The sequence below is a fragment of the Odontesthes bonariensis genome, chromosome 7 (genome assembly GCF_027942865.1).
Source record: "Odontesthes bonariensis isolate fOdoBon6 chromosome 7, fOdoBon6.hap1, whole genome shotgun sequence".
Taxonomy (NCBI): domain Eukaryota; kingdom Metazoa; phylum Chordata; class Actinopteri; order Atheriniformes; family Atherinopsidae; genus Odontesthes; species Odontesthes bonariensis.
In genome coordinates, this window is record NC_134512.1 from 16133220 (window position 1) to 16159239 (window position 26020).

At 39.6% G+C, this 26020-nt stretch overlaps 3 protein-coding genes across 3 annotated transcripts; 2 read left to right on the top strand and 1 right to left on the bottom strand.

Annotated features, from left to right (window-relative positions):
* The first annotated feature begins 578 nt into the window (after positions 1-578).
* impdh1a (IMP (inosine 5'-monophosphate) dehydrogenase 1a) lies at positions 579-10714 on the top strand. The gene is made up of 17 exons (XM_075469711.1): positions 579-991; positions 1603-1701; positions 2660-2708; positions 3570-3671; positions 3822-3896; positions 4051-4257; positions 4386-4473; positions 4558-4757; positions 5380-5470; positions 5583-5678; positions 5854-5997; positions 6192-6333; positions 6445-6588; positions 6668-6751; positions 6950-6966; positions 7086-8841; positions 9214-10714. The coding sequence occupies exons 1-16, from the start codon at positions 777-779 to the stop codon at positions 7187-7189; spliced, it is 1857 nt and encodes a 618-aa protein (XP_075325826.1). The 5' UTR covers positions 579-776; the 3' UTR covers positions 7190-8841; positions 9214-10714.
* On the bottom strand, positions 9146-17721 carry prrt4a (proline rich transmembrane protein 4a). The gene is made up of 3 exons (XM_075469710.1): positions 17643-17721; positions 16455-17346; positions 9146-14959 (listed from the first exon to the last, which is right to left on the bottom strand). Exons 2-3 carry the CDS (start codon positions 17242-17244, stop codon positions 12852-12854), a joined length of 2898 nt encoding a protein of 965 aa, XP_075325825.1. The 5' UTR covers positions 17245-17346; positions 17643-17721; the 3' UTR covers positions 9146-12851.
* A 4464-nt stretch (positions 17722-22185) lies between these two features.
* On the top strand, positions 22186-25680 carry LOC142384669 (transmembrane protein 53). The gene is made up of 4 exons (XM_075470969.1): positions 22186-22360; positions 22717-23009; positions 24455-24701; positions 24858-25680. Exons 2-4 carry the CDS (start codon positions 22773-22775, stop codon positions 25217-25219), a joined length of 846 nt encoding a protein of 281 aa, XP_075327084.1. The 5' UTR covers positions 22186-22360; positions 22717-22772; the 3' UTR covers positions 25220-25680.
* Positions 25681-26020: the final 340 nt, after the last annotated feature.

The following is a 26020-nucleotide window of genomic DNA, read 5'->3' on the forward strand; positions in this document are numbered from 1 at the left end:
TTGACCCATCCTTCTGCCTTGGCCCTACTTCCTCACTCAACCCTACACACCCACCTCACCCCACCCCTTCCTGCTTTAATGCTCCCAATCCTCTTTGTGGGAGAGTGACGTCTGCTACTGTCAGAAACAGAGTTAAGCTCTGCAGGCACCAGGAGAAGAGAGAGGGGAGAAGCTCCCAGCCTTAGGGATAACCAAGCTGAACTGGGCTTCCTCTGGGACAAATCTATGCCACGTAAGCTAGACCTGCTGCTCATTCCTCCAGCTGGGGACCATATAAGGACCTATCAATTCGGTGTAACACGATACTTACCTTCAGTTAAAAACTCTCTCCCCTAGTCTGAGGGCCTTGATTGCTTCCAGGGATAATTGCTCTCAAGCTGGAACATAAACTCTCCTGCGGGGAAAACAACATTGGTTTAAGGATATTTTTTTGCAGCGGCATCTTCACTTTTTTTTCATACAGGTAATTCTTATTTGCCACCATACCCCTGCACACTGTTTCTTTTTCAACTATTAAGACTATTAAACAGCTGGCAAGAAAGCTGTCTTCCATATCCGGTGTGTCTGAAAGGTGTGAACATGCGCTTAAATCATTCTGGGTCTATAAGTGCTTATAACAGAACAGCAAATTGATTGTATGTCTGTTGGGATCTGCTGAGGACACCGTTTACTCGTAGTGTGAGTGTGTGATTACATTTGTCTGTATGAAACAAGTCAGAAGTACTTGAAGAGTGTGGGTGAGGGCTGTGAAGATCAAACTGCTGGATTTACTAAAGATGGAAAGTCATTGTTATGACCGATTTGGAGATGTGGAAAGGGACAATTACCAGATCGACTACCGAAGAATTGTAGGAGACATGGAACCAGCATGGCCTTGCATCTCGAACAGGGACGTGGCGTACACCCAGCCAACGTCACATGGACATGGTCATGAGACTGCTGCCCAACGATACAGTGCCACACGTGTCCAAGCTGGGTATGAACCAGAGAAGTGAGTCTCTACATTCTTCCACATTCTCTAAATGCAGTAACTGGTCTGAAATGTTGAACACTGTATCTTCAGCCACGGTTGAGATGTTTTCACTTTCTAGTTGCAATGGCTGCATGCTTTTACAAGCCCATTTGCAACCTGGGCAGCTGACCAAATCCTCTTACCTGCTGCACTGCCGTCACAGGTGTATAGAAGGAGTTTCCATTGACAAGGACGTGCCCCTGTTGCTAGCAATTCCTGTCTCATCTCCAGATCTGATGACAGTAAATGTCAAGCAGAGATCAAGACGGAGATAAACAACATCCATGTTTTGCATAATATATAAAGATACAAAAACATAATATTTCTCTTTGTGACATTAGGTGCTGATTGAAATACACTGCTTGCATCTACAAGAAGTAATTTGTAAAAAATAGTCACAGTATTCAGAGTATACAACTAAGGTACATTAATATCACCTTACATCTGTTCTCAATTTGTGAAAAAAATAAATAACCAGAAGTAGAAGTTTCATCTTTTCATTGGCGTTATAATTGAATGGTTATGTGTGGCATTAAGGTATTCACATGGCCACCTGTTTGATGTGTGCATTTTGCTTTTTCCTATTCCAGCATGGCTGACTACTTGATCAGTGGTGGCACAGGTTACGTCCCTGAAGACGGACTCACAGCACAACAGCTTTTTGCTATTGGTGATGGGCTTACCTACAAGTAAGAAATCTGCATAAAGACATGCATTTAATGACGTGTTTGTGGCACTACTAACATGCTGCGACAGATGCAGGTGTACACATGATGCATGTACATTCGCAGAAACTCATACACTAATGCAATGTCTTCCATTAAATGTTTATTAATAACAGCGATGACACATCTGCTTGGGTTTTATATGGAGGATTATCTGAGTAATTCTACTTTCAAGGATTCTGAGTGGTGTCACAGACATTAAAAGCAATGTGTGCCTGTGTGTGTGTGTGTGTGTGTGTGTGTGCACATATCAGTGTGTTAATGGGTGTCAGAGTAGTTTCCTTAATGGAGGCCATGTGTGTGGTTTATCTGTGTGCAAAGGATAAGTGCAGAGCATTTCAGTGGGCTGAAAAGCGTACAGATTATTCCACCTCTCGGTCAGCTATAACACCACGTTTTTCAAAGAAAGTGAACAATCCTTCATCATATTCATGATTGTTGTCCGAATAGCACAGATATATGGCAATATTTATTGAAAATTACAAATTACATAAGGTGAGATTGCCATGTGCAGACGATGGTGATGTTATTGCATTAGTTTACATTACTTTGAGCTTTAGAGTTACAGGCGAGAGCTGCAGTCATTATTTGCCTGTGATTGGGCAGCGTCCAGAGAACTTTTAAAAGTGTAGTATTCCATGTGAAATTATAAACTGCAGACACTTGAGGTCTTCTAATGAAATTCAACAATTCATTCATAAATGTGATCAAGGGTTAAAAATGGAATTCCTTGTGATAAGCTTTATTTGAACACCCCAGGTACAAAGTACCCTTTTCCCATACACAGAACTCACTACTGTTGGTGGTTTGGCAGTCACTGTCATGAATCACACTTGTTTTTTATTTAATATATTAAATACTGTACCGTTCTGAGGAAAAATCATGAACTACTGTCTCACATCTGTTTCCTCTGTTCTTTCAGTGACTTCTTAATCCTTCCTGGTTTCATTGATTTTACTTCTGATGAGGTGGTAGGTATCATCCCACTGTATGATAAATGACAAGGCATTTACATGCTGTTTCTTTGTCCCCAGCATATTGATTTTTTCATGTATTGTAGCAGCTGATATTGTCTTTTCCTTAAGAGAGGCTACAACTGGAATTAAAGGCTGTCAGGGTTGACGTTTATGTCAGTTGTAACACAAGTTGAGTGCTATAAAGTAAAGTGGATGACTATTAGATCTGCCTGGCAAAGGGAGACCGGTTTGCTTGGAGTCTGGAATATACAGTATGTATATCATTCATTTTTTTGCCCTTATTTCAAGTCATCATTGAAGCCCAAATGAATGTCTCATTTGGGCTTCAAAACTATTTATTTAACTATTTAAAATGACAAAACTATTTAAAATATATCTTATCTAATCTTATTTTGTTTAGCTGATATTGCTGCTGATGTTGCAGTTTTGTCATCCCCCCTCTTTGCTGTGTTCCTTAATAAGGCTGCATAAGCACAGAGTTGTTTATTAGCCTTGCTTTGTTTTGAAGCTCTGCTGGGACATTAAATTAATTTCATGCCCTGGTCACATGGGTGGTTGCTGGATAGCAGGTGTTCAAAACAAACGCACCCCTGCGTCTTTTGACACTCAGCAGGTGAATTCAGCAAGTCCTAATTAGTTCATACTGGACTTTTGGCTCATTGTATGGCAAAATAAATTGTAATATAAATTCTTATTTAACAATTGTGTTGCTTCCGTGCTGTGGTAGCTAAAACCTTGCAGGAATCTTGTTTGTAAGGAAGCAGGATTGGGTCACTCATTTTAGATCCAGTTTGCATAAAGTGTCACTCTGTCTAAGGATGACATTTCTGTTTCTGAATCCATCCCATTTTAAAGGATCTGACGTCTGCACTGACAAGAAAGATCACCCTGAAGACACCTCTCATTTCGTCTCCCATGGATACAGTCACAGAGTCATCCATGGCCATTGCCATGGCAGTGAGTACAAACACTAAACAGTGAAATGAACACACGGGTTAACTGTGCAGTGAGGTGTCATCCACAATCTTGAAAATTTCCCCTCTTATTATTAATTATAGTGGGATTGTATTTCCTTTATTTCTCTGACCTCAATTTCGTTGGTTTCAGCTGATGGGTGGTATTGGAATAATCCATCATAACTGTACTGCTGAGTTCCAGGCAAATGAGGTGCGCAAAGTCAAGGTAAGAAAGAAAAGTTAACACAGACATGTGTTTAGAATACAGAAAACAAATAATCTGTGACACAGAGGAACTGGACAGCCATCAATACGATGCACATTTAAAAAAAATGCTGAGTTTCTCAACTCATCAATGCTTGTGTTTTTGTTGTTGCCAGAAATTTGAGCAGGGCTTCATTACAGACCCGGTGGTAATGAGTCCCCATCACACAATAGGGGATGTATTTGAAGCTAAGATACGCCATGGTTTCTCTGGGATGCCGGTGACAGAGACTGGCAAAATGGGGAGCAAGCTGGTTGGCATAGTGACCTCAAGAGATATAGACTTTTTGTCTGAGAAGGACCGTGACAAACCTTTGGTAGAGGTAAATGAGAACCTGTTAAGATTGGGGCGCATGCTTTTTCAAAAAAGTTATTTATTCGTGTTGCAAGAACCATGATGCCACATAGGTGTGCAGATTTCTATTACACACAGTTCACTTTTTTTATTTAGGCCATGACAAGAAGAGAAGACCTTGTCGTTGCACCAGCTGGAGTCACACTAAAAGAGGCTAATGATATACTGCAACGAAGCAAAAAAGGTAAATGCTTCAGGAAGTCATTCTGCTGTGAAATAAGGAATCTACATTTTTAATCCTTAACCCTTCCCAATCTGACTCTCTTAGGTAAGCTCCCCATTGTAAATGACAATGATGAGCTGGTTGCCATTATTGCTAGAACTGACTTAAAGAAGAACAGAGATTATCCTGTGGCTTCCAAGGACTCACGTAAACAGCTGCTGTGTGGGGCTGCCATTGGTACCAGGGACGACGACAAATACAGACTGGACCTCCTCGTGCAGGCTGGGGTGGATGTGGTAGTGCTGGTGAGTTTGGAACGCTGTTTGATAAAGATTTTAGTCAGTTAAGAATAGGAGCTCTAAGCAGCAAAATCCGAAAGTAACTCTCTTTACATTTTTACATATTTCTTTCGGGTAATAGCCTGCTTTAAAAACTCACCTATTTGCCTTTTTTTCTACATTTTGTGGGAAACCAACAAATTATAGCAAAATTAACTCAGGATCACGGATCCTAATTTTACAGAGACATCTTGTTTGTCAAATCAGTTTCAAATTTAAAAGTCAATCAATTTATATAAAAAGGGCTCATTTAAGAAAAAAAAAACTTTTTCATGCCAGAAGTGTAAAAACACAAAAGCTGGCTCCTTGGATTTATACTGAATGTTTTCCTTCATTGCAATCCATGATCAATTTAGAATTCACAAAGTATAGTAAGTCGAATAAACAAATAATACATCAGCTTTGCACATATCATCCAACTGCGTGAACTGGTGAAAAGGAAATGAAAATGAAAATGAAAGCTGTTACTTTTTGCTTTCTTAATGCTAAATGATTGTTTCATACCAATACAATTATAGACTAGCTATACACAAGTATACTGAATTGGTGTTTCTTCTTTCATATAAAAACATATTCTTTTTTATTACAGGACTCTTCCCAAGGAAACTCAGTGTATCAAATCAACATGATAAACTACATCAAACAGAAATATTCCGATCTACAAGTGGTTGGAGGCAATGGTTAGACCGCTTTCTTCTCTAAAACCTTTCTTCTATATTGCCTTGTATAAAACTCTCATCAAAATGTTTTCCTCCTCAGTGAGTTATTTTCTTTTCCTCTGTCTCTCTCTAGTGGTGACAGCTGCTCAGGCTAAAAACCTCATAGATGCTGGTGTGGATGCTCTGAGGGTTGGCATGGGATGTGGCTCCATCTGTATCACCCAGGAAGGTACATTAAGAGCACTGTGAATGTTGGCTGGTTTAAGTCTATTAAAACGCCCTCTTTGAGTAGAGCTACAGAAAATGAGAGCATGTATGATAACACAGGGGCACTTGATGTTTTAATCTCAGTTGTATTGGAGATATTTTACGACTTACAACGATGCCATGTTCTTGCTCTTCAGTAATGGCATGTGGAAGGCCCCAAGGCACATCTGTCTACAAGGTTGCAGAGTACGCCAGGCGTTTTGGAGTGCCAGTAATTGCTGATGGAGGCATTCAGACTGTTGGGCATGTGGTAAAGGCTCTCGCTCTGGGAGCATCTACGGGTAGGAGAAGGAACACGGAGTATTATAAGTGATGTAATTTACTTTTGGATCAATTTGTTCCTTTGAACAAACAGATTAATTTTTCCAAACAATAATTTGTTTATTTTAAGCTTATGTGTTATAGTCTTTGTGGCCGTGTCATGTTGTGAGTGACGGCATTCCACTTTTCCAATCCTATTTTCATGATTTTCTAGTGATGATGGGGTCTTTGCTTGCCGCAACCACCGAGGCTCCGGGGGAATATTTCTTTTCGGACGGCGTGCGTCTGAAGAAGTACAGAGGAATGGGCTCCTTGGATGCCATGGAGAAAAATAACAGTCAAAAACGTTACTTTAGGTATAAAGATTTTCTTAGAAGCTTCCCTTGTTTTATAAAAAAGTATAGTGACAGAATACTACGATAATACCTTCATCTCTTTCTGTATGTACATTGTATTTTTGTGTCCAGTGAGGGAGATAAGGTGAAGGTGGCTCAAGGGGTCTCAGGATCAGTACAAGATAAAGGATCCATCCAAAAGTTTGTTCCATACCTCATTGCTGGTATACAGCATGGCTGTCAAGACATAGGGGCTAAGAGTTTGTCCATTTTACGGTAAGTGAAAAACGGTGTGTTTTTGTTGTTGTTTTGTAGATTTTTGTGAGTCTGTAGCTCTGCGTGTCCTGGGTTTCAGGTCAATGATGTATTCAGGAGAGTTGAAGTTTGAGAAGCGAACCATGTCTGCACAGATGGAAGGGGGAGTTCATGGCCTCCACTCGTAAGTCTGAACCGTGATCTTTATCTTACCTGTGCAGCATCTCTTCGTCGAGGTGTCTCTTTATATTTCCCTTTTTGTGCCATATATTTTAGTGGCACCGATCGTTAAGTAAAATCTCATCCCATCTTTTTACCTGTGTTGAACAGCATGAAAACTGTCTTCTCTCTTCTTCTTTTCTTTCTCATGCTCTCACATTAGATATTCTTTTGTGCCATGTAAGTACCTGCATGTTGTTGTCTTATCTCCATCCATCTTTCCTTCATTCATATACTTTGAAGACGGTTCCTGTGGGAGTGAAATGTCTGTTTATTTTCTCTTTCCAATCCAAATGTAGTTACGAGAAGTGGCTTTAATGAGTCAGGAGGAAAAGGAAACACACGATCAGGACCCAGCATCCCTTCCCCTGCTGCTATGACCAGATGCAATGGGCGCATGTGACCAAGCTACTTTTTTGCTTCTTTATCCAAACTCTGGCTACTCAGAACACAGACAAATCAGCCCTCTTTGAGCTCGGTCACAGAGGACGGTCAATTTAATTACCTCTATCTGTCTTTCTATTACACTAGCCAGGGTGGAGAGGTAGTAATGTTATTATCTGTATTCTGCTGGTCCCTTTCAATAAGCAAACACACGTTTTTTTTATTTCTTTGTATAATCTTATTTTTGCTCATATAGTAAAAGTGAACTGAACTGAAAATACAAAGTGAAAGTAAACAGCAAATCATGCAGACAACGCTGCTTTAGGACATAGCGCAGGGTAACGGTACTTATTTTTTCAACCAGATATTTTTTTCTCAATTTACAGAGAAATCAAAGTCACAGCGTTTAATGTTTGGAGTTTGACTTTTTGCTTATGTAGAAAGCTTACTGAGCCAACAACAATCATATGGTACATATCCTGACATTGCAAACTTCTCATGATCATCTTACTGCACTGGTATGTTTTTATTCATTACAGTTTGGCATCGTTTCTCTGACAGATGGGATTGTGCACACCACATTATTTGTGTTCTTCTCTGATCATGATTCATTTTTCTTCCAGTCAGAAAGCTCTATCATTTCACTATTTCAATCTCACTGTTTGCCATTTCCACAGAAATTTGTGAAAAGACAGATGCTTTGAAGAAAAATTCATCTCATGTTTTGGTGTTTTTTTCACTAAAATAAGAAAAAATAAGCCACCTGCGCCTAACTTTCAGTGTTCACATGACCTGAACTAACCAATGACAGATGATTTTACAGATAGCAATGTGACCAATGGTGTTCCAAAGCATCAAAAAGTATATCATAGTTCCGAAGACTTCACCGAAAGCACCAATTTTCACGTTTCAGCATTTTATTAAACTAATGTAGTGCTAAGAAGAAACTCGATAACAGAAGTCTGTAGGAGTTTATTTTTTTAAAAATAGGTTTTTATTGCAATACAAATAAAAGGCATGACAAAAACATAATATACTGAAAGGGACTTCAGAGAAAAAGCTGACAGTGTTGAGCCATAAACAAATTACTTAGACAGTAATAAGATAAATATATAAATAAATAAAAAGAGAAAAAAAAAAGTTTAATAACATGCCAATATAATATAGATCGCAGGAAGGACCAAGCACGGAACTGAAAAAACTATAAAAATGAAAGCAATTTATATAAGAAAGAGAATGACTGAGAAAATCTTGTCAAATAGTGATTATTCATGTTGATGTGTTGATTTGGTGTGTGTGCATAATTGTAACAGGGCATTTAAAAATGTATGTGTTCCCTCTCCCTGCAGTTGATACAATTAATAAATAAATAAGTAATAATAATATTACTAGCAATAACACAGACTCTCCCTCAACCCATCAGCACTGAACAAATAAGGTACCAAGACACCGGGAGGGCTCATGGAGGGTCACCAGGTTGGGGTTTGGCATTGTTTTTCTGGTGATTAGATTGATTTTTTATTCTATTTTACTGTCAGTCATTACCGTCACCTATTTGGTTTCTTTGAGTGGTGACGTATATTGTGAGTCGTCCTCAGACCCAGACGCTGACCCACTGCCTGGCAGTTCCCACCAAGACAGCCGTCCCCCATCCTAAGGAGGTGTCTATCTGTAAGTAAACCCAGAAGCCAACCATCAGCGATAATCTTTTTCCCTCCTGTTTTGTAATAAACAGGAGGGATGGTACTAAATGAATATATCATTGATTTGAGTATAATTACATTATTATTATACAGACATCAAAACATTATCATTTATCATTGTCATACGTCATTTTAATTGATCAAGAAAGAGGTTGTTGACTTAGAAGCCAAATAAGAAAAAGATGAGATGGTAAGAAAAATGCAACTTAGAAAAAAAGAACAAAAAAACTCAATTACTCTTACATTTGCTTTGACTTTTATTTCAATGCAGACAGTATGAACACAAGATATTTTAATGTTTCATTTCATTTGTTAATATGCAACCATTTCTGTGTTTCAGACCAGTAAATGATATCATCAAACCATACAAACAATCTGGAGAAATTTCAGTGTGTAAAGGGCAAGAGTGCAAGCAAGATGCTGTGTCCTCCGGACCAAAGACAAAAAGAACAATACAAATAGTTCTTAGCAACAAATCCAAAAGCCAGGCTGTCTGGAGTTGAATCTTGGGCGAAAACTGTATCTCAGATTGAAAACTTCTGATTCTTGTCACTTTGCTGCTACAGATAATCCTCGACTATGAAAGGTCTGCACTTTTAAGATAAGAGCACTGTGACCAGATCTTGCTGAACATGTGCCCGCCTTCCTCCAGGGCACAGGCCGCTTGTGATCGCGAACAGTGACCGACCTGCCCAAACAGTGACATTTAAATTGTCTTGTTTGTGATGGCAGCATTAATGCAAAAATGTATTTTGAGATTTTAGATCAACATACTCTGTCTTCAAGATGACAGTTTTTTAGGGATGTCCAGGCAATTTTTAACAATTCAAAACCACATTCTGCACACCTTACAAGGGGATGGCTGCTGAAAATGAGAATATGGGCACTGTACTGGCCTGCCTGCAGTCCCGACCGGTCCGCAGTAGAGAATAAGTGGAGAGAGTTCAAATAAGAAAATTTTGGAACGTGTTGCAGAACCTTGATGAAAAAAAGAGAAAAAAACTGGGACAATATGTAAAATGATAGAATAGAAACAGAGTGCAGTTATTTGCAAAACTCTTAAATCAATCTTTTCAGTAAGTGTGCAAGTAAGCAAAATCTATCGAAACCACTTTTAAAGAACAAATGCCACAGAGTGATTATGTTAAAAGCAAAATGCCTCACAGTCATAATAAGATTAATAAAAACACCAAAAAGACAATTCAATTAAAAGGCAATCGAACATGAAAATTGTGTCCACAAATTGAGGAGCAATTTCAGAATAATGTCACTCAACATGCAATTGTGAAAATTTAGAATATTCTATCATTCATGGAATGTTGTATAATAAAAACATAATCTGGAGACTTCAATGTGTAAGGAATGAACTATACAGTTTTAAAGATGACCCTGTTCCAGCTTTCTCGAGATGTGTTGCTGCTATCAAAATCAAGATAAGCTCGTATTTTTCATAAAAAAGTTAAATGTCTCAGTATATTTGAAATGCTCTCTATGTTTTACTGTGAAAATTAGAATGATGTATGAGATTTGCAATCATTGCATTCTGTTGTTATCCAACTTTTTCAGATTTGTGGTTGTATATTAACGAATAAAATGCAGTTGATGAACATGAGAGAGAAATATGTACATAATACACATGCATATATATATATTTATATGTATCATCCATTCATACTGTCTCAAAATAAATCAAAGTCAATGTAAATGTAAGAATTACTGCATCTTTTTTTTTATTTCAAATTTGTAAATTCCCTTAAAAGGCTTGGAGAGCTCTAAAATCTATCATAGTAAAATGGGCAGTTGCTGAAATTGAATGCATAGCAAAGGAGGATGGCACAAACTACTGACAGCTGCATTTTCAAGCTGTCATTGTTGCCAAAAGTTCTTGAGAAATTGTGAAGGGTGGTGGAGAGTGTGGTGTATTTTATTTTTCACTTTTTTCCATGTTTTCTTATTTTGTAAAATTGGTTCCTCCATAATCCTTTGTGGAAACACTAAGGCCAAACTACTTTGAAAATTTAAGAATTCAGTGTGAGTGTTACTTCATTATGGTTCTTTCGAGCAGCTCACTTTTCCTATATTTTAAAACACAGCAGCAAAGAAGCACTACAAAAAAGACATAGATACATATTATTGGTACCTGTGCTATACGCTACATAATACACACAATTCAATTTTCTCATTAAAGTGTGATGAGTCAGTTAAAAAAAAATTCAAGTTCTTTCATAAGACAATCTCTTGACAGCAACAGCACTGCTTAAGGAATATAGGGTTATTTCTTGACATTCATGTCATTCAACATCTATCTGAGATAAGCATGTTTTAAAGTAGGAATACTGGCAGTCAAAAAACAGAGAGAATGAGAAAGAGCAAAAAAAGAACCAGGCACAGAAATATTACTACACAGGAAAAGATGAAACAAATTGATGGAAATCCTGCAAGAGACTTCGTCTTAAAGGTGCACCTCAAACTCGTCCTTTCTGAGGGATGACCAGGTGTCTTTTGGCATCATATTTCAAGACACCGGATAACCCTTTGACATACTTTTCAAAAAGTGTTTTTAAAAGTGTTTTTAATTTTGCATGGAGATAAAATAAATATAAGATTACTTCATGTGGAAGTTGGTGGGGTGATAGAGGAAAGCATCGAGTGATGGAATTCTAGAATTTTGACACTTTCTCTGTACTTTTGGTTTTGTACAAACCCAATCTCAGCAGTGAACATGAAATAGCTACGTTTGTCCACACCTCAAAAACAATCCATGTTTATAAACTGCAAGATGGCAAAGTGTCCCTTGTTTTGTGTAAGGCAGCATCAGTGTCACTGATAAATAAATAAGTAATGGCTAAACATATAACTTCAAACCATGCTTATTTGTCTACTCCTTACCATGTATACCGCAACATCTAAATCTAACTTTGTATATAATTTTTTTTTTTTCAATTTCTAAACCTAGCTAATTTGACTTGGAGCAAAGTCAAAAAGTGTGTAATCTTGAGTAACGGAAGTAGAAAAGGAATAGAATTGTGGAAAACATTGAGTGGGTCTGGGAGTCTTTTGGTCTTTTGTATGGAACTATGCTAGTACCTCCCAATACCGCCTCCTTCCTCCTTGTAACCATGTGAGGCCAAATCAATAATGTCGGGCCAGTGCATCATCACAGTCAATTGTCAAGCATTAATGTCATCACATTGTAAAGCACAGTTAGGAGTCAACTGTCTTTGCGTAGCAAGACGTTGTGTAACACGGAAAGTCAATGTCAAACGTGTTTCTAAACTATTGCCTAGTTTTTGAGCCTTTATAGTGAACCTACAACTTTTTGTGCTGTTGACCAGCACAAAATGTGCAAAGTGTGTAGCCATTACATGTTCCGTTGTGAAATTGGTTGTTGATATCTTTTGTTCTCAGAGCCTATTTGGTTAAGTTTAGGCACCAAAGAACTTAGTTTTAGGAAGGCATAATTGATTAGAACAAAATATCCCCCTCTGCTTCTGACAGTGTTCATCGCATCCACACTATGTAACAAGCTTCTCTTCCATTTTCTAGAAGATTATGGCAATGGCCCTTCAACAGGGACTTCACCAGATGGGAAAATTAGAGTCTGGTGTCATAGCATAAATGTTCATTTCTGAGAAGCATCTTTGAAGGTTATAAAAACTATTCTTAATTCTGTAAAAATAATGCTGAAGGAATATACTGAAATTAGACCCCTGGGGTCAGAACCATACATCACATGAATGGAATGAGATAAAAAAAAGCAGGTTTCAAATTTATACAATATCAACAATATTTACAAAAACGTTTGGGTCTACAATATAAATCGGTAATCAATTCCCCTTTTAGTTTAGTTCAGTTGTTTACTTGTATTACTTTTATGATGTACAGTTTAATTCCTCCATGTAACCTAATTAGATTAAGCTACAGTATTTCGGTATAATGTAAGCTGCTGTCCAATAATAGCTTGTCTTTTATAGCTTCCTACAATTCAATGGTATCACTACAAACACTAAGGGCATCAATTTGTCTGCACACATGGACAAACTCTGCTTGAACAGCCAGATCCCATTCCAGCTGTTTACTTTCACTCAGGTGCTTAGACCCTACCAATCGTCCAGACCCTTGACTGTCCTGGGAGGCCAGGCTCAAGGTTCGGTAACGCCTGTGGTAAGACAGGTGTGGGATTGCGCGTGGGAGGCTGCTTTGAGGGAAGTGTTGCCCTCTGTTGGCCCAGGAATGTGAACGCATCTTCCCTATTTCTTTTGGATAACTGCACAAACCCTCGGTCGAGCCAGTATGGCTTCCTTTCCAGTCCAACTGCTCTGGTGGTATTGGTGGATGGCTGGGAGATATCAAACTACCATGCGGTTGGGAAGCTCTTGAACTGGACAGGATGTTATCTTGATCCATGTTTCCACAAGAAGAGGTTCGGTAAAGGGTATCTACCACAGAACAGGAATCTAGCTTTGTACCTTGGCTAGGAGGGCTCAAGGAAACACTTGAAGAAGCAGGGTAGAGTCTTGGTAGACCAAAGATACTGTTAGAGAATAGGGATTCACTGAACAGAGCCTGGTCAATACTGCGGGACAAGTTTATAGGAGATGGGGGCCGCAAGTCCCCGGTAGAATCAGTTTCTACACCTAAACTTTCCAGTGGAGATCGCAGAGGCTCAACTATTTCTTCAGGTTTGTGTGGTGGACTTGGAGGTGTAGGTAGAGGAAACAAACTCTGGGTTCGGCTATGGTTGTGGACACAATCTACTCCATTTGGAGAAGTATCCACCATTGAGCAAAGAGGAAGAGCCTCTGACTGCCTCTTGGTAACAACATCACAGATGACTAGCTTTTCCTGCTTACTCTGGGAAACGGACTCATGAGAGGAGAAAACTGGGGAATTTGCTCCATCCTGAGAGGGCAGAGTGAGCTCGCGTAAAGGGGAGCTGCAGGATAAACGAGACCAAGATCCTGGCCGATGATTAGTTAAGGTCTTTATAGAGGAGCGTTTGTGACAGAATAGAGGATATATTCCAATGATGGACAAACCTAGACAGACCCCAATTTCACAAAGTCTGCAGCCTACCTGGTAACCCCACCAGGGCCAGGCCAGGAAACCATAACCATCAACTCCACCCAAACCAAGGGCATGCAGAATCCCATATAGCTGAAGACCCCCACATCCTAACAAACACAACGAAGTTCCTATTCCAGCTCTTGCTGCCCTATCCCAGTCTTCTACTTTGGAAAAGGGGCAAACTGCAGGTTGGATCATTTCAGGGGATCCGCCACTTTCTCCATTGTCATTCAGCCTGTAAATGTGTTTGGTGCTTACTTGTGTTAAGCAGTAGAAGATGAGGTAAGAGCATGAAAGAAAGATGGTAAGGCAGACAAACACTCCCTGAGGAAGCAGCAGGATCACAGTAGGGAGGCTATGGAAGAAGTGGTGGAGGCCAACACACCCTAGTGAGATGATAAAATGCAACAAAGACATGCACAGTAAAAGGCAAGGCTTGGGCAAGGCTGAGAATGAGGTAGAAATAGCAAATGAGAGAGAAAGATGCTTGCGTGAGCGCAAGGAAAGGAGGATGAAAGCCAGAGAAAAGGCTGATATTAAACAGGGCAATGGCAGTTCAGAAAGCAGAAGAGTGATGAGAGGGGGAAGACGATCTTGAGAACTGTAACCATCATACAGCAAACAGAAAGCTTGGATCCCTGCAAATGCCAGGATGAAGAATTGCAACATTGTGAAATAGGGGCAACCAGGAGGACACAGCAGGGGCAAGCCTAACAGGCAGACCATGGAGATTATTCCAAATAGAGCAAAGACAGATCCCAGGCCATAGATGTGTGCTTCCCATGCAAATCCCCATGTTGCATGAGCAGAGTTCCAGTCTGAGTAAAGAGGGACTAAGAGGGCAGGACTGAGAGCCAGAGGGGGGTGCAAGGACTCACTAGGCGTGGATTTGTCTGGGTAGGTTGAAGTCCAGGGCTGATCTGATGTTTTGCAGGGTGTGGTAGATGTGTCCTTGTTACTGCTAAGCATGACAGTACCGCTGGCCTGTGAGACTTGCAGGTTATCTTTCCTGGAGTCATCTGTAAAGAGGGCACATTATAAGCAAATGTTCTGGTTATTATTGGTTGTGGTAACAAAAAGGAAAAAGAAAAGAAACTTAAATACAAACATATTTTCAAGTATTCAGCAAAAGAATGGTGAGAGCACAATATCACACTTGTATAACAAGAACGTTACTGACAGATCATAAGCACCATGAGCATGTTAGCATACTCCAAGGTTTGCTGTGCCCAAAAATAGAACCCAATTTATAGAACCCAAAACAGACTTTGCAACTGTGCACTCTTATTTTGTTGGTTTACTCATGTTAGTAATTATCAATCTGAAAAAAGATAAGACAATTTTACCCATAAAATAAACATTACAATCTTTGTAAAATATTCATGTGTGATATTGTGTACAAAGAGAGCAGGATAGAATATGTTGGGTAGGGTGTGTAGAGTTAATCCATAATAAAACAGAGCTGGCTTGTAACTGGGAAGCCCTAAGTGGGTCACAGAGAGAGTGGGTGCAAGAACAAGTTGTGTGTTCATGAGAACGTGGGCAAGAGAGAGATGTGTGTTGATTAGCCAGAACTGACCTCATTGCCGTTCTCATTTTATGAGGCAATTAATAAGCATGATCGCGAGTTGTTTTGCTATCCTGAAGAATCTGCAAAGGAGCTGAACTGTCTGTAGCTGACCATTGTTGTGTGAACAGAGAAAAATGTACACACCTTATTAGGAACTCATTCTCAGAGTAAGGTGTATGGAGTTGAAAATCAGGCAACCTACTGGTTATAAATGGAATGTGTCCTACTTCTGGACCTCAGTTAGCAGTGAAGCCACTGTGTCTTTATGGAGTCAGAAAACAAACTAGGACAAACAGAGAATTTTCATCTTGTCAAAAATATTTGTTTAATTTGTCCTCTTGTTACACAAGGAGCCATAGATTATAACCATGTTTGGTGTTGTTACTCAGCTAACTGGCTGATCTGTGCAGTATGACATGCAAGGGTCATTTCTAATCCAATTAATTCAAAGTACACCTCTCCTATGCTTGTGAACACAACATTACTTTGACAAGTGAGTGCCACTGTGAGTGTGTTCAGTAAATACTATACATGTGTGCACCACATTACCCAGTAACCTCTGAAGGTGGGTGATGGACTAAGACAACAGTGTATATAAGAGGGGTGGAAGATTGGTTAGGGAATCTGAGATAAAAGAATGGAGAGGGAGACAGGAAAAGAGGCATTTAGAGAAAGAATTTTAAGGAGGGTAAAAGCTATGGGAAGTGAGGCAGTGACAATGGTTGGGTGAATATAAACAACTGTGTCTGCCAGTAGAATATATATCACACACATTGCGGTGACTCGTGCATTTTTTTCAAAGGCAGTAAAGGGTAAATTTTATAAAGTCTACAATTTATTTAAAAATGCCACAAATGACAAGCGTTAACTGTGACTTATTCTAAATTTTGTCAAATGACAGATGCTGTAAATGCATTGAAATTAACTCAAAAGAGGACTCTTACCACTGGTTGCCCCTGGGCTGACCGTTCCTGTGTGTAAATTATTATGATCTGCAACATCTATCAATCCATCTCGATTTCCCTGTGTGGACACAACAACGCCTATCGTCCTGCCCCAGTTGTTATGGCCTGCTGTTGGAGTAGGGTGCTCTGGATTAGCTCCACGTCCAGTAGACAGCACTGAAGTCCAGTTCTTCTCTGGTTTGTGTGATGTGAGTGAGTCAGACAGAATAAAAGGTAAATGGCTGTCAGTTAACTCATTTTGCGATGTTGGCTCACTGTCTCTGGTCTGTGTAGGGTGCAATATAGATGCAGTGTTCTTCTCAGTTGACTGATAATTAGATGTTTGCTCCTGGTTAGGTTGTTGGGTTTTTTTTCCGAACCAAGGCCAAATTGTTTGCATACTCTCCTTGGAGGTAGTATCCTCTGTCACATTCTCTTGGGGTCTGGATATAGGTCCCTTCTCATTAAGATGTAAAAGAGATGTATCAGTGCTCTCCTGCCAATAACTGTATTCACCAATCACTCCTTGCCTGTCTGTATCCTCAGATGATGATATAGGCCATCCCAAAGGTTGACTTGGGAAGTCAACATTCTCAGGTCCAAACATGGGATTAGCTGGTCCTACACCAGATCCTTGAGGTTTATGTAAAGGCTGTGTGAGAAACTGCAGTGCTCCGTCGGTGTCCGTCTGCTGTGTTTCTTTTGCATTTCCTCCAGTTAAAGCCACAACATGACGTGAGAGGGGCGAAGCGAGGGGGAGGAGAAGATAAATATTCCACAGCAAGACCATGGTGAGGGTCTGCAAACTTGACTGCCACTTGAGGTTGTAGTCTGGTCACATGTTTGATAGGTCACAAATATCCGGTCTCCTAAAATCTCATTCGTGACATACCTGGAGAAAATGAAGGGATGAATTATGCATGAAACACAATTAGTGCAAACACTCTGCATATTCTGAGGGTATCTACAGCAAAGAGGTTAAACTCCAGCATATGGGGTGAATATTCAAATGCAAATACAATAAGAATTCCAAAAGGTGTGAGAAAATTGTGTTTACAGGATTTACCCCCAGAAAGTCTTTCCATTGTCATAATAAGATTTGAATACAGAATTCCAAAAATATAACAGTACATGGAAAAACATAACTGCTCTGTATGTTGCATCGGTTTAAATTTTTTGCTTTCTTACCTCGTCAACAGCCCGTTCTGCTGCAGCCTCTTTAAACATATATGCAGCTCTGTGTTGCTGCATGCCTGCAGTCGCGGTCTGCACAGCACTCTGTGTCCTTTCATACTCACTGCGCTGTGCCCCTCTTCTCTCCATCAGACAGTCAACACATGGGACAGACCCCACCTCCTCTGGACAACCCCCGCCATCCCACATGCTGTCGGTACACCAATATCTAACAGTGATACTGTGCGAGGCAGCACCATCATGATTATCAAGAGAAGAAAATAGAATGGAAGAGGAGAAAAAGAGAGGAGAGGGAAGAGAAGGGAAGAGAAGAGTAGAAAAGAAGAGAAGAGAATGGGGAAATGCATAAGTACATAATGAGGAACTGAACATGCTTTTCAGCCAACCAACAGACATAACTAACATGTGTCATAGATCAATACATTCTATTGAGCGTAATTTACAGCTTTTGGTTAAGAACATGCAGAATTATTTGTTTGAATTGCACAAATCCATTATGCTTGCATGTATGTACGATATCTTTAAGTGCCTGTATGTTTCACAACAAAGAGTTTATTGTTCACAACTGATACAAGTTTCTTATCTATTCAAGCTAATTCGAGGTTCTTTTGGCGCAAGCATGCAGAAGACTGAGTACAGTTGAGCAATTTCAACAATGGCTTTAAAACTTTAAAATGGCTTTAAAACTAAAAAAAAAAAAACAAGAGTTGATTTTCAGTCAAACTGTTAAAACTTCAAAACAAACCAGTCTTTTTTATTTTCTGGGCTACCACATGCAAAAATGGTAGAAATGATCAAAATATATTTGACATAGATGTTTATTCCATGAATATTAAAAACATGGAATGTTTGTAATGTCTGCTATTACACCGCACAGTACTAACAGTACTGAATCAATCAAATAAGAAAAAAGCAGGTGATGTGTCCGCAATATCACTGGACACCAAACCACAGCAGTGTGACCACACATGCTCCACACTTGGAGTCTATATAACCATTTCCTCTTGACCTTCCTAAAAACACTTTATAGCACTGGGAGAAAAAAAACAAAACAATTGTTGAACATGAAAGAATAAGTATACAGTGATGTTTTTTGATATTTTCTTCTTTTTTTTTTAACATTCACTGATGGAGGAGTTATTTTTAGCATGGAGGTGGAAAGTATTTGACCATGAGACATAAGATAAGTTTCAGTTCATAAATGCAACCAATGCTGCCTTTAAGGACATCACAGATGTCTTTGTTTTCTATGAAGATGAGAACTTAAAGGGTATGTGGAATTTTCTTTTCTCAAAAAAGGAACCACAACCACAGTCCAAGGTTGACTGTCAGTATGAAAAAAAGAGGAAAAACAAAACAAAACCTTTAGACCACTAAAGGTTAGACAATGACAAAAGAACTATCAGTCTTGACCAACTTACAAGACCAATAAATAGGTTTTGAAGCCTCATGAAATATGTTGGGGGAGGTTGTTACTTCTTGCAGATGTGTAATAGAATCATGGTTCCCCATTAAATACTTGTGAGGATCACACTTCTAGTTTAAATAACATTAAGCCTGTTCTAACAAAATGAGCCAGCATAAATGAGAAAACGTACATTGTAATAAAAGACTTTGACGGTCTCATCGTATTATATGTAATGTTATCAGAGTTGCTCACGTGAGCTGGTTTTACCCAATGGGGGAAATCCAGTAACCTCGAGACCTAATTAAATTCCATGGATACTTCAAAAATAGACACTGATCCACATACCTTTGGAAGCATCTGGAAACAGTGACTGAAGCACAGTCATCCATTGTATACTTTTACTGTCTGGCTGATGAAAAGAATCTTCTAAAAAAGGTTATTTTTTATGAACTCTATACCAACCATGATTGTTGTTTGGACATGTCATGTGTACATTGATTCTTCTTTTATTTGAAAATGATTTATAAGAAAAGATCAAACTGCATCCCAAAACATATCTGCCAAACATATGTCTGACACAATGGATAAGATTATTTAAAAAAAAGAAAAGGTTTTGCTTCTGCATCCCAAGACCAACGCCAGCTGTGAGAGCACACACAATTAAAGATAAATCAGTTTACATACTGAATCCCTAATTTTACCTTGTCTTTGCACAAAAAAGTTAACAGGACAAAACATATATGACAATATGATTTACATTCACATAGGTGCAGCCTGAGAGACAGTAAAGACAAATTCAGATCATTGAACCATTCAGTTAGTAGAGATAGGGACTTCCACCCCAGGGGTGTGATTAACCCAGTGTCTGAAAGCATCAGGAAAGCATCAACCCAGCCGTAACTAAAAGGACTGGAGAGGAACAATGACAGGCCAAACATATGAGCTCAGTGAGGGACATGGCCAATATCTGAATACATTGAGCAACTGGTCTCTGTTTGGACAAATCATCCTCCAACAAGTCAAAGTCAGCAGGGTCTGGGTTCCAGCTGGGGATGAGAACCGTCACGAGAAGACACAGAAACAAAATTGCACCAGCAAGGAGAGGGACAAAGGCATGTGATGTCCCTTGGAAGAGGTGAAGGTTTTTTGTATGATAAAAACGTTTTACATTTTAGGTTGCACAGGGTCCAACTAAACATGTCTATCAAATGTTATTTGTAATATCGTAATTTGTGCAATATAGTTTTGGAACCAAATAAACCAAGATAAATGAAATGGTTACTTGTAATTCATGAATGGGGTGATGTGGACAAAACTTTTAACTTGGTTTGCGGTCCAAAACGTTGCGGTGTAACATTAAAAGCTCATAAATATTGTATGATCCCAATGTTTTCCTCATAGAGATGCAGAATACATCCTGATATGTGATCTCGTCATTGTGAAACATCTCCATAAGCCTTGCTAAGTGATGATTTCACCTCAACCTCTGACTATGTATGTCATCCAGTCTCGCTCCTAAGACAACGCAAGGTTCAACACTGTTGATTTTGACGGTTACTTTTACTTTTATATCTTTCTCTCACCTGCCAATAGTCTGGATTAGCAGTTAGAAATAGACAAATATATAAAGTTGAGGCTTACACATTTTACTATTCATGGAGTGCAGTTCCTGTCATGTAACATGGATGCTACACTACTGAAAAAAAAGTGAAGAGAGAAAAATTAGGATTTGTTACCATCTCTGTTCAGGTATGTGTGTTTTGGAATGCTCTTGGAGATTTTATTTATGGGTGGGTTTAGTATTCAAGTTCATTTTCTGCCCTTTTCCCCTTTGGTTTCTCATGCTGACTTTATTATCCCTGTGCCCTGGTTGAGTTTTTATTAGTGCCATGGTTTAGTCTCCGTTCTATGTTTTGGTTCAGTTCCTGTTTAAGTTTGAGCTTTATTGTTGGTGTGTTCTGTTGTAGTTTTCGGTCCTCTTTCTTTGATTCTGTTGTTAGAGTTTACATTCTGTTTGTGTCCTGTTTAGTTCCAGTTGTTTGCAGTCTTTGGTTCAGTTCTTCGTCTATTCTTGTCATTACCCCTAGATGTCCTGAGTTGTCTTGGTCTTGTCCCTAGGTCTCAATTCCCACCTGTTTATGTTAATCACTCACCTGTTGTCACTTTACGCATCCACCCTCCCAGTATTTGTAGCTCTTCTGAAAAAAACATCAAGTCACTAGTGCTGCTTAAAAACTTATTGCAGGTTTTGTATCTAGTTATCTAAACTCAGTAAATTTGAGGAGATGAGAATGGCTGAGCGAAAGCGTAGTCATGTGTGGAGCTTTTTTACCTAAAAACGCTACATGCAACATAAGCTTTAGGTACATCTTGACTTGCTCGTTCTACCGGTCAGTTGCCATAATTTAAAACTTATAGCCTATGTAGATTCTCAGCAGATCATTTCTCCTATCATCATTTCTCATGATTATTACAACTGAAAATGCTCTATAAATAAAAATAAGAAAGATAATCTGAGTTGTGGTGTCATTGGGTGGCTATAGTTTATTAGTGGTATCGCACATCACTAGTTTGGATAAAAGTATCCGCTAAATGATTAAATGTAGGAAATGTTCACTTCACGTCTGCCGATGAGACTGAGCAGTAGTGTAGAGAAAGTCAGATTACATTAGTGTTTATTCCCAGATGCTATTTGCCAAACTGTGACCTTACAGGGAGGATGCCCTATAAAATACTCATCTGTAATGACTTGGCTTCAACTTGGCTTCAATACAGTCGAGCATCAAAAACAGATCAGCGGGCAATCACCTCGTGTATGAGATATTGTTTACTTAGGTGATCCAGTGAAGTATTCATAAGGGCACCGATACGATTACTGTAAACAAGATAACAGACGAGTTGGCAAAGCATTAGGTCAGAAGAGGAATACCATGTAGATAAAGGGGGGGGCACACAAAATTATGGGATAGTTTGGAGACAAACGTCCAAAGATTACCAACAGTAGTGGAATATAATTTTCTCTGTTATGTAGAAATCCGGGCAGTCCTGCCACGCTCCAAACCAGATGGCGGCGGTAGCGCGCCAGTTTGTTGTTTGGCACCCGCCAATAAAAAGTCAAGAAGAAGAAGGACTAGCATCATCGCAACGGAGTGGGGGAAAGTAAACGGGGCAGAAGTTTGATTCAGCATTAATACTTTTTCATCAGACAGGCGTTAAATTTAGCTGTGCCTTGCACTGTTGGTAATTATGTGATTTGAAAGAGCCCTTGTTTCTAGGATCACTTGGACGACAAAGTGAAAAACAGGTCAGTTACTTAACCTGTTCTCAATAAAGTTACGACCTCATCGTTTCATTTGAAGTAACGCGTCTCTCACATGAGAACAGTTTGCCTAACTTTAAAAAAAAAAAACTAACAAACAAAAAAACACGTCCGTGTCAAAAGTACAACACCATTTTTCACTATAACGTGTGCGCTAAATGTCGTTGGTGAATACCGTAAATAAGTTGCATTTTCTCGTGTTAAACATTACCGACGCCAAAGGACATCGAGCTAAATATCAGCTTAAGCTTTCAGCGATGAGCCGTCGCGCAGTGCCAGTTTTTTTTTCCACTGTTCTCTTTTCTTGTTCATTTTTCATTCTTGTTTTCTCTTTTTTGCAGACGGCATTCATTCCCAAGCCTTATTCATAAGGAGGCCTGACAGCAGCTACTTTGCTATGTTTGCCAGGACCACCCTGAGCAGAGGCATCACTGCCCATCGCCTCTGTAAGAATGTTACCTTGTACATGAATGAACCAGCATCTCCAGTCGCAGGGGTTCAGAGACAGACCTCTGAGGATCATAAACCCCTTTTGCTGATGTTGCCGTGGTTGGGTTCGCGTCCCCAAGCTGTGGCCAAGTACTGTGAAATCTACTTTCGCACTGGCTTCGACGTGCTTGTAGTGGAGAGTGAGGTAAGGGTATGATAGATCTACTAAATAAGCCAAGCATGAAAGATGATCTTGACAATCAAACCCATGGAATTGTCACTGAATCTCTAATTGAGTATTAACTATGCAACTGCTCTTTTACTGATTGAGTTATAGCCTGGTTTTACATGAAGGTGATTATTTGTTTTTAAAAGTCATCTGATGTTCATATTAATTAGGATATATTACGTTAGAATATAGTCGAAGAGACGTGTGTTATATATGTGTATAAAGAGTTTGCCAAATGACTCAGCAAAGAATACTGGGCATAAAGCTATTTCAGGCTTCTAAATTCACATAAGCCCATTCATGTGTATACAAGATAAGGAGCTGGTTGTTGACCTGTGCGAGTTGAGCTCTTGCTCAACTCGCACAGGTTGTGCTCTTGCACAGTGTTTTGAGCTCCTTCACAGACTACTTTCTACATGACCTGACCTCACCAGACCTGCAGCAACCCTTGTACTCACAACAACAAATACTATATATGCCAAAGCCCGGGGTGCAAAGGTTGCTTTAGTTGTAGAGGTTCTTTTGGAGTGAAAACAGCAGCAGTGGCAGCCATTTGCTGGCAGCTCTCTGCTTGAGCACCGAAAGAGCCAGTGCTGTGTATTTTAATGTTAGTGCACAGCAATGCAAGACCCTGCATCTTGGACTGCTTACATGTATTTTACTGGTGCAACTGTAATGTTCAATGTGCCTGAAAAAATAGGGATGGATGCAGTGCATCTGTCAAACTATGAAGAAATAAAGAGGACGGACATGCTGTCAAGTCTGGTGACCCGCTCCAGATTTGGGCTTTGAGGCAACAAATAATTGTGGGTTACTCTTGCAGAAGCTTTAAATCTAAATTGGCTCCATGACAGTTCTTCTATAACAAAACTGGAGTTTCTCTTTGTCCCTTCCCAAGTGCCTAACTTGAATGAGTTATCCTCACTAATATCCTCACTCACACAATCCAGATGAAAGCTCATGTCACAGGGTGTTACATTGGACAGGTTTAGATTGAAGAAAAACACAACAGTCCTGACCCAGATTTGCTGTGACATAATCTCAGACTGCAAAGGCTTTTGTGGCTTATCTGTTAATTTGCTAACTTGATTGCCAGTTTGACAGCGTATTCAATTTGTCTTTAGTCACACGTATATAGTTTTCATGTTCATACATAAAGTCGCAGGTGCAACTGTAATCTGAGAAATAATTTAATCCACAGTATGAACCAGTATATCCACGCAGAGCTGGTTTACTCGTGCTGTTAGATCTTTTCGAGGGCTCCGAACATTTTACATGTTTAGCTGAATTTTTTTTTTAATGAGAAAATAAATGGACTGTGTTGTACACAACCTTGAACCAAGTTGTTTAATTTGTGAAACCCGACGTTAAGATAAGCAGCGCAACAATTTTCAGAGTTAGTTTTTTTTTTTTCGGACCAGGTCAAAGACTTCCTGTGGCCTCGCTGGGGTTTGGAACGTGGAAAGAGGCTGCTGGAGTTGCTCCAGAGTGACCGTTTCATGTCCCGTCCTCTGCTTGTTCATGCCTTCTCTATCGGCGGCTACACGTTTGCTCAGCTGCTGGTGCATATGTTCCAGGACCAGCAGAAATACCAGGCAGTGACAAATCGGATCAGAGGCCAAGTGTATGATAGCTTGGTGGTGGGCTCGTTAGAGCAGATGGCCAGAGGTAAGTTAGTGTTGACCTACTTTTAGGGCATTCTTTGGTTTCACATCATGAGTGTCCATAATGTGAAATGACATATTTATGCATTTCAATTCTGTACGTATGAAGAAAAGCATCTTCCACCACAGATAGATAAAGTGGAACGTTCTCTCTGTTTAGGTCTGGGTAAAACTGTATTTCCTCGTTGGGAGATACTGGTAAAACAAGCAAGCCTCCTATACTTCAGCATATTTAAACGCCAAACAGTGGACTACTTTAACACAGGCATCGATGTGTTTTGGAACACTCCAGTCACGGCCCCTGTGCTGCTCTTCTTATGCGAGAACGACGTGATGAGCGACTTGCAAACTGTGGAGGAGTTGACCGCTCACTGGCAGAAGCGCGGGATGAGCATCACCGCAAAGAAGTGGGAGGATTCAACACATGCGTGTCATTTAAGGAGGTACCCACAGGAATACGTGACCACCCTAGACGCATTCCTCCACTCACTCCACATCACCTCACTGAGGGCCAAGATGTGAGACAGGTTTCAGCCTAATTCCTAAGGGGCTCCACATTGTTTTCTGGGTTTAACCTTTCGATTTTTGTTAACCCTTGTTATCATTTTTTGAGAAAATGCATTTGTTCCATGAGTACACTAATAAGAGTACGTCTCCGGCTGTACGTGGGTTCATTCATCATTTGCACTATATACTTAAACTACAATTTACCCGATGCATCCATCCTAACACTATGAAGCGGAAACGGTCAAAACGCATGAGGATCATATTTTAGTCACATCGATTAATATCTGCTTCTTAACATCTTGATAACTGATAGTTTTTTTATTTCTCCTTTTTGATTGCTTTGACTAACTTATTGTTTGTCCGTGCCTCATATAAACGTAAAACGTACCTCATTTGAAATGTCTACATAATCACAGCTGTTTCAGATTGAATAAGGCTTTTGTTATACGATATTAAATAAACATGTTTTGCTTTTTTTTTTTTTTTTTCTATCCTTCTGACTGTGAAGAGTACGAAGTGTTTACATGAGAGAGTGTAAACTACAGTTTGCAGAGGAGTTGTGTGTTGAATGATGTTCATTCACATTTTCCTGAGTGCAAACGAAGACGGAAGATGTGGACGGCGCTGCAAACGCACACGAGGCACAAACGGTCGTACGGATGTTTCCTTACTTTACTGCACATTCAGTGCCTTACTGCAGCACTATCCGTTTGCAAAACACACAAACTGCTGATGATATTTTGTTTGGTATCATTAGCCGAAGGAACTTGGGTCGTTGAGCAACTGAAGCGAGATGGCAAAGTTTTCAACAATGCC

Bases quoted from the DNA above. Each gene is read 5' to 3' on its own strand.
- LOC142384669 (XM_075470969.1), top strand. From the start codon at position 22,773: ATGTTTGCCAGGACCACCCTGAGCAGAGGCATCACTGCCCATCGCCTC. The intron at 23,010-24,454 runs GTAAGGGTATGA...TTTTCGGACCAG, and splicing joins TGCTTGTAGTGGAGAGTGAG to GTCAAAGACTTCCTGTGGCC. The intron at 24,702-24,857 runs GTAAGTTAGTGT...CTCTCTGTTTAG, and splicing joins GTTAGAGCAGATGGCCAGAG to GTCTGGGTAAAACTGTATTT.
- prrt4a (XM_075469710.1), bottom strand. From the start codon at position 17,244: ATGGTCTTGCTGTGGAATATTTATCTTCTCCTCCCCCTCGCTTCGCCC. The intron at 14,960-16,454 runs GTAAGAGTCCTC...CCCTCTTTACAG, and splicing joins CAGCCCAGGGGCAACCAGTG to ATGACTCCAGGAAAGATAAC.
- impdh1a (XM_075469711.1), top strand. From the start codon at position 777: ATGGAAAGTCATTGTTATGACCGATTTGGAGATGTGGAAAGGGACAAT. The intron at 2,709-3,569 runs GTAGGTATCATC...CCCATTTTAAAG, and splicing joins ATTTTACTTCTGATGAGGTG to GATCTGACGTCTGCACTGAC. The intron at 4,758-5,379 runs GTGAGTTTGGAA...TTTTTATTACAG, and splicing joins GGGTGGATGTGGTAGTGCTG to GACTCTTCCCAAGGAAACTC.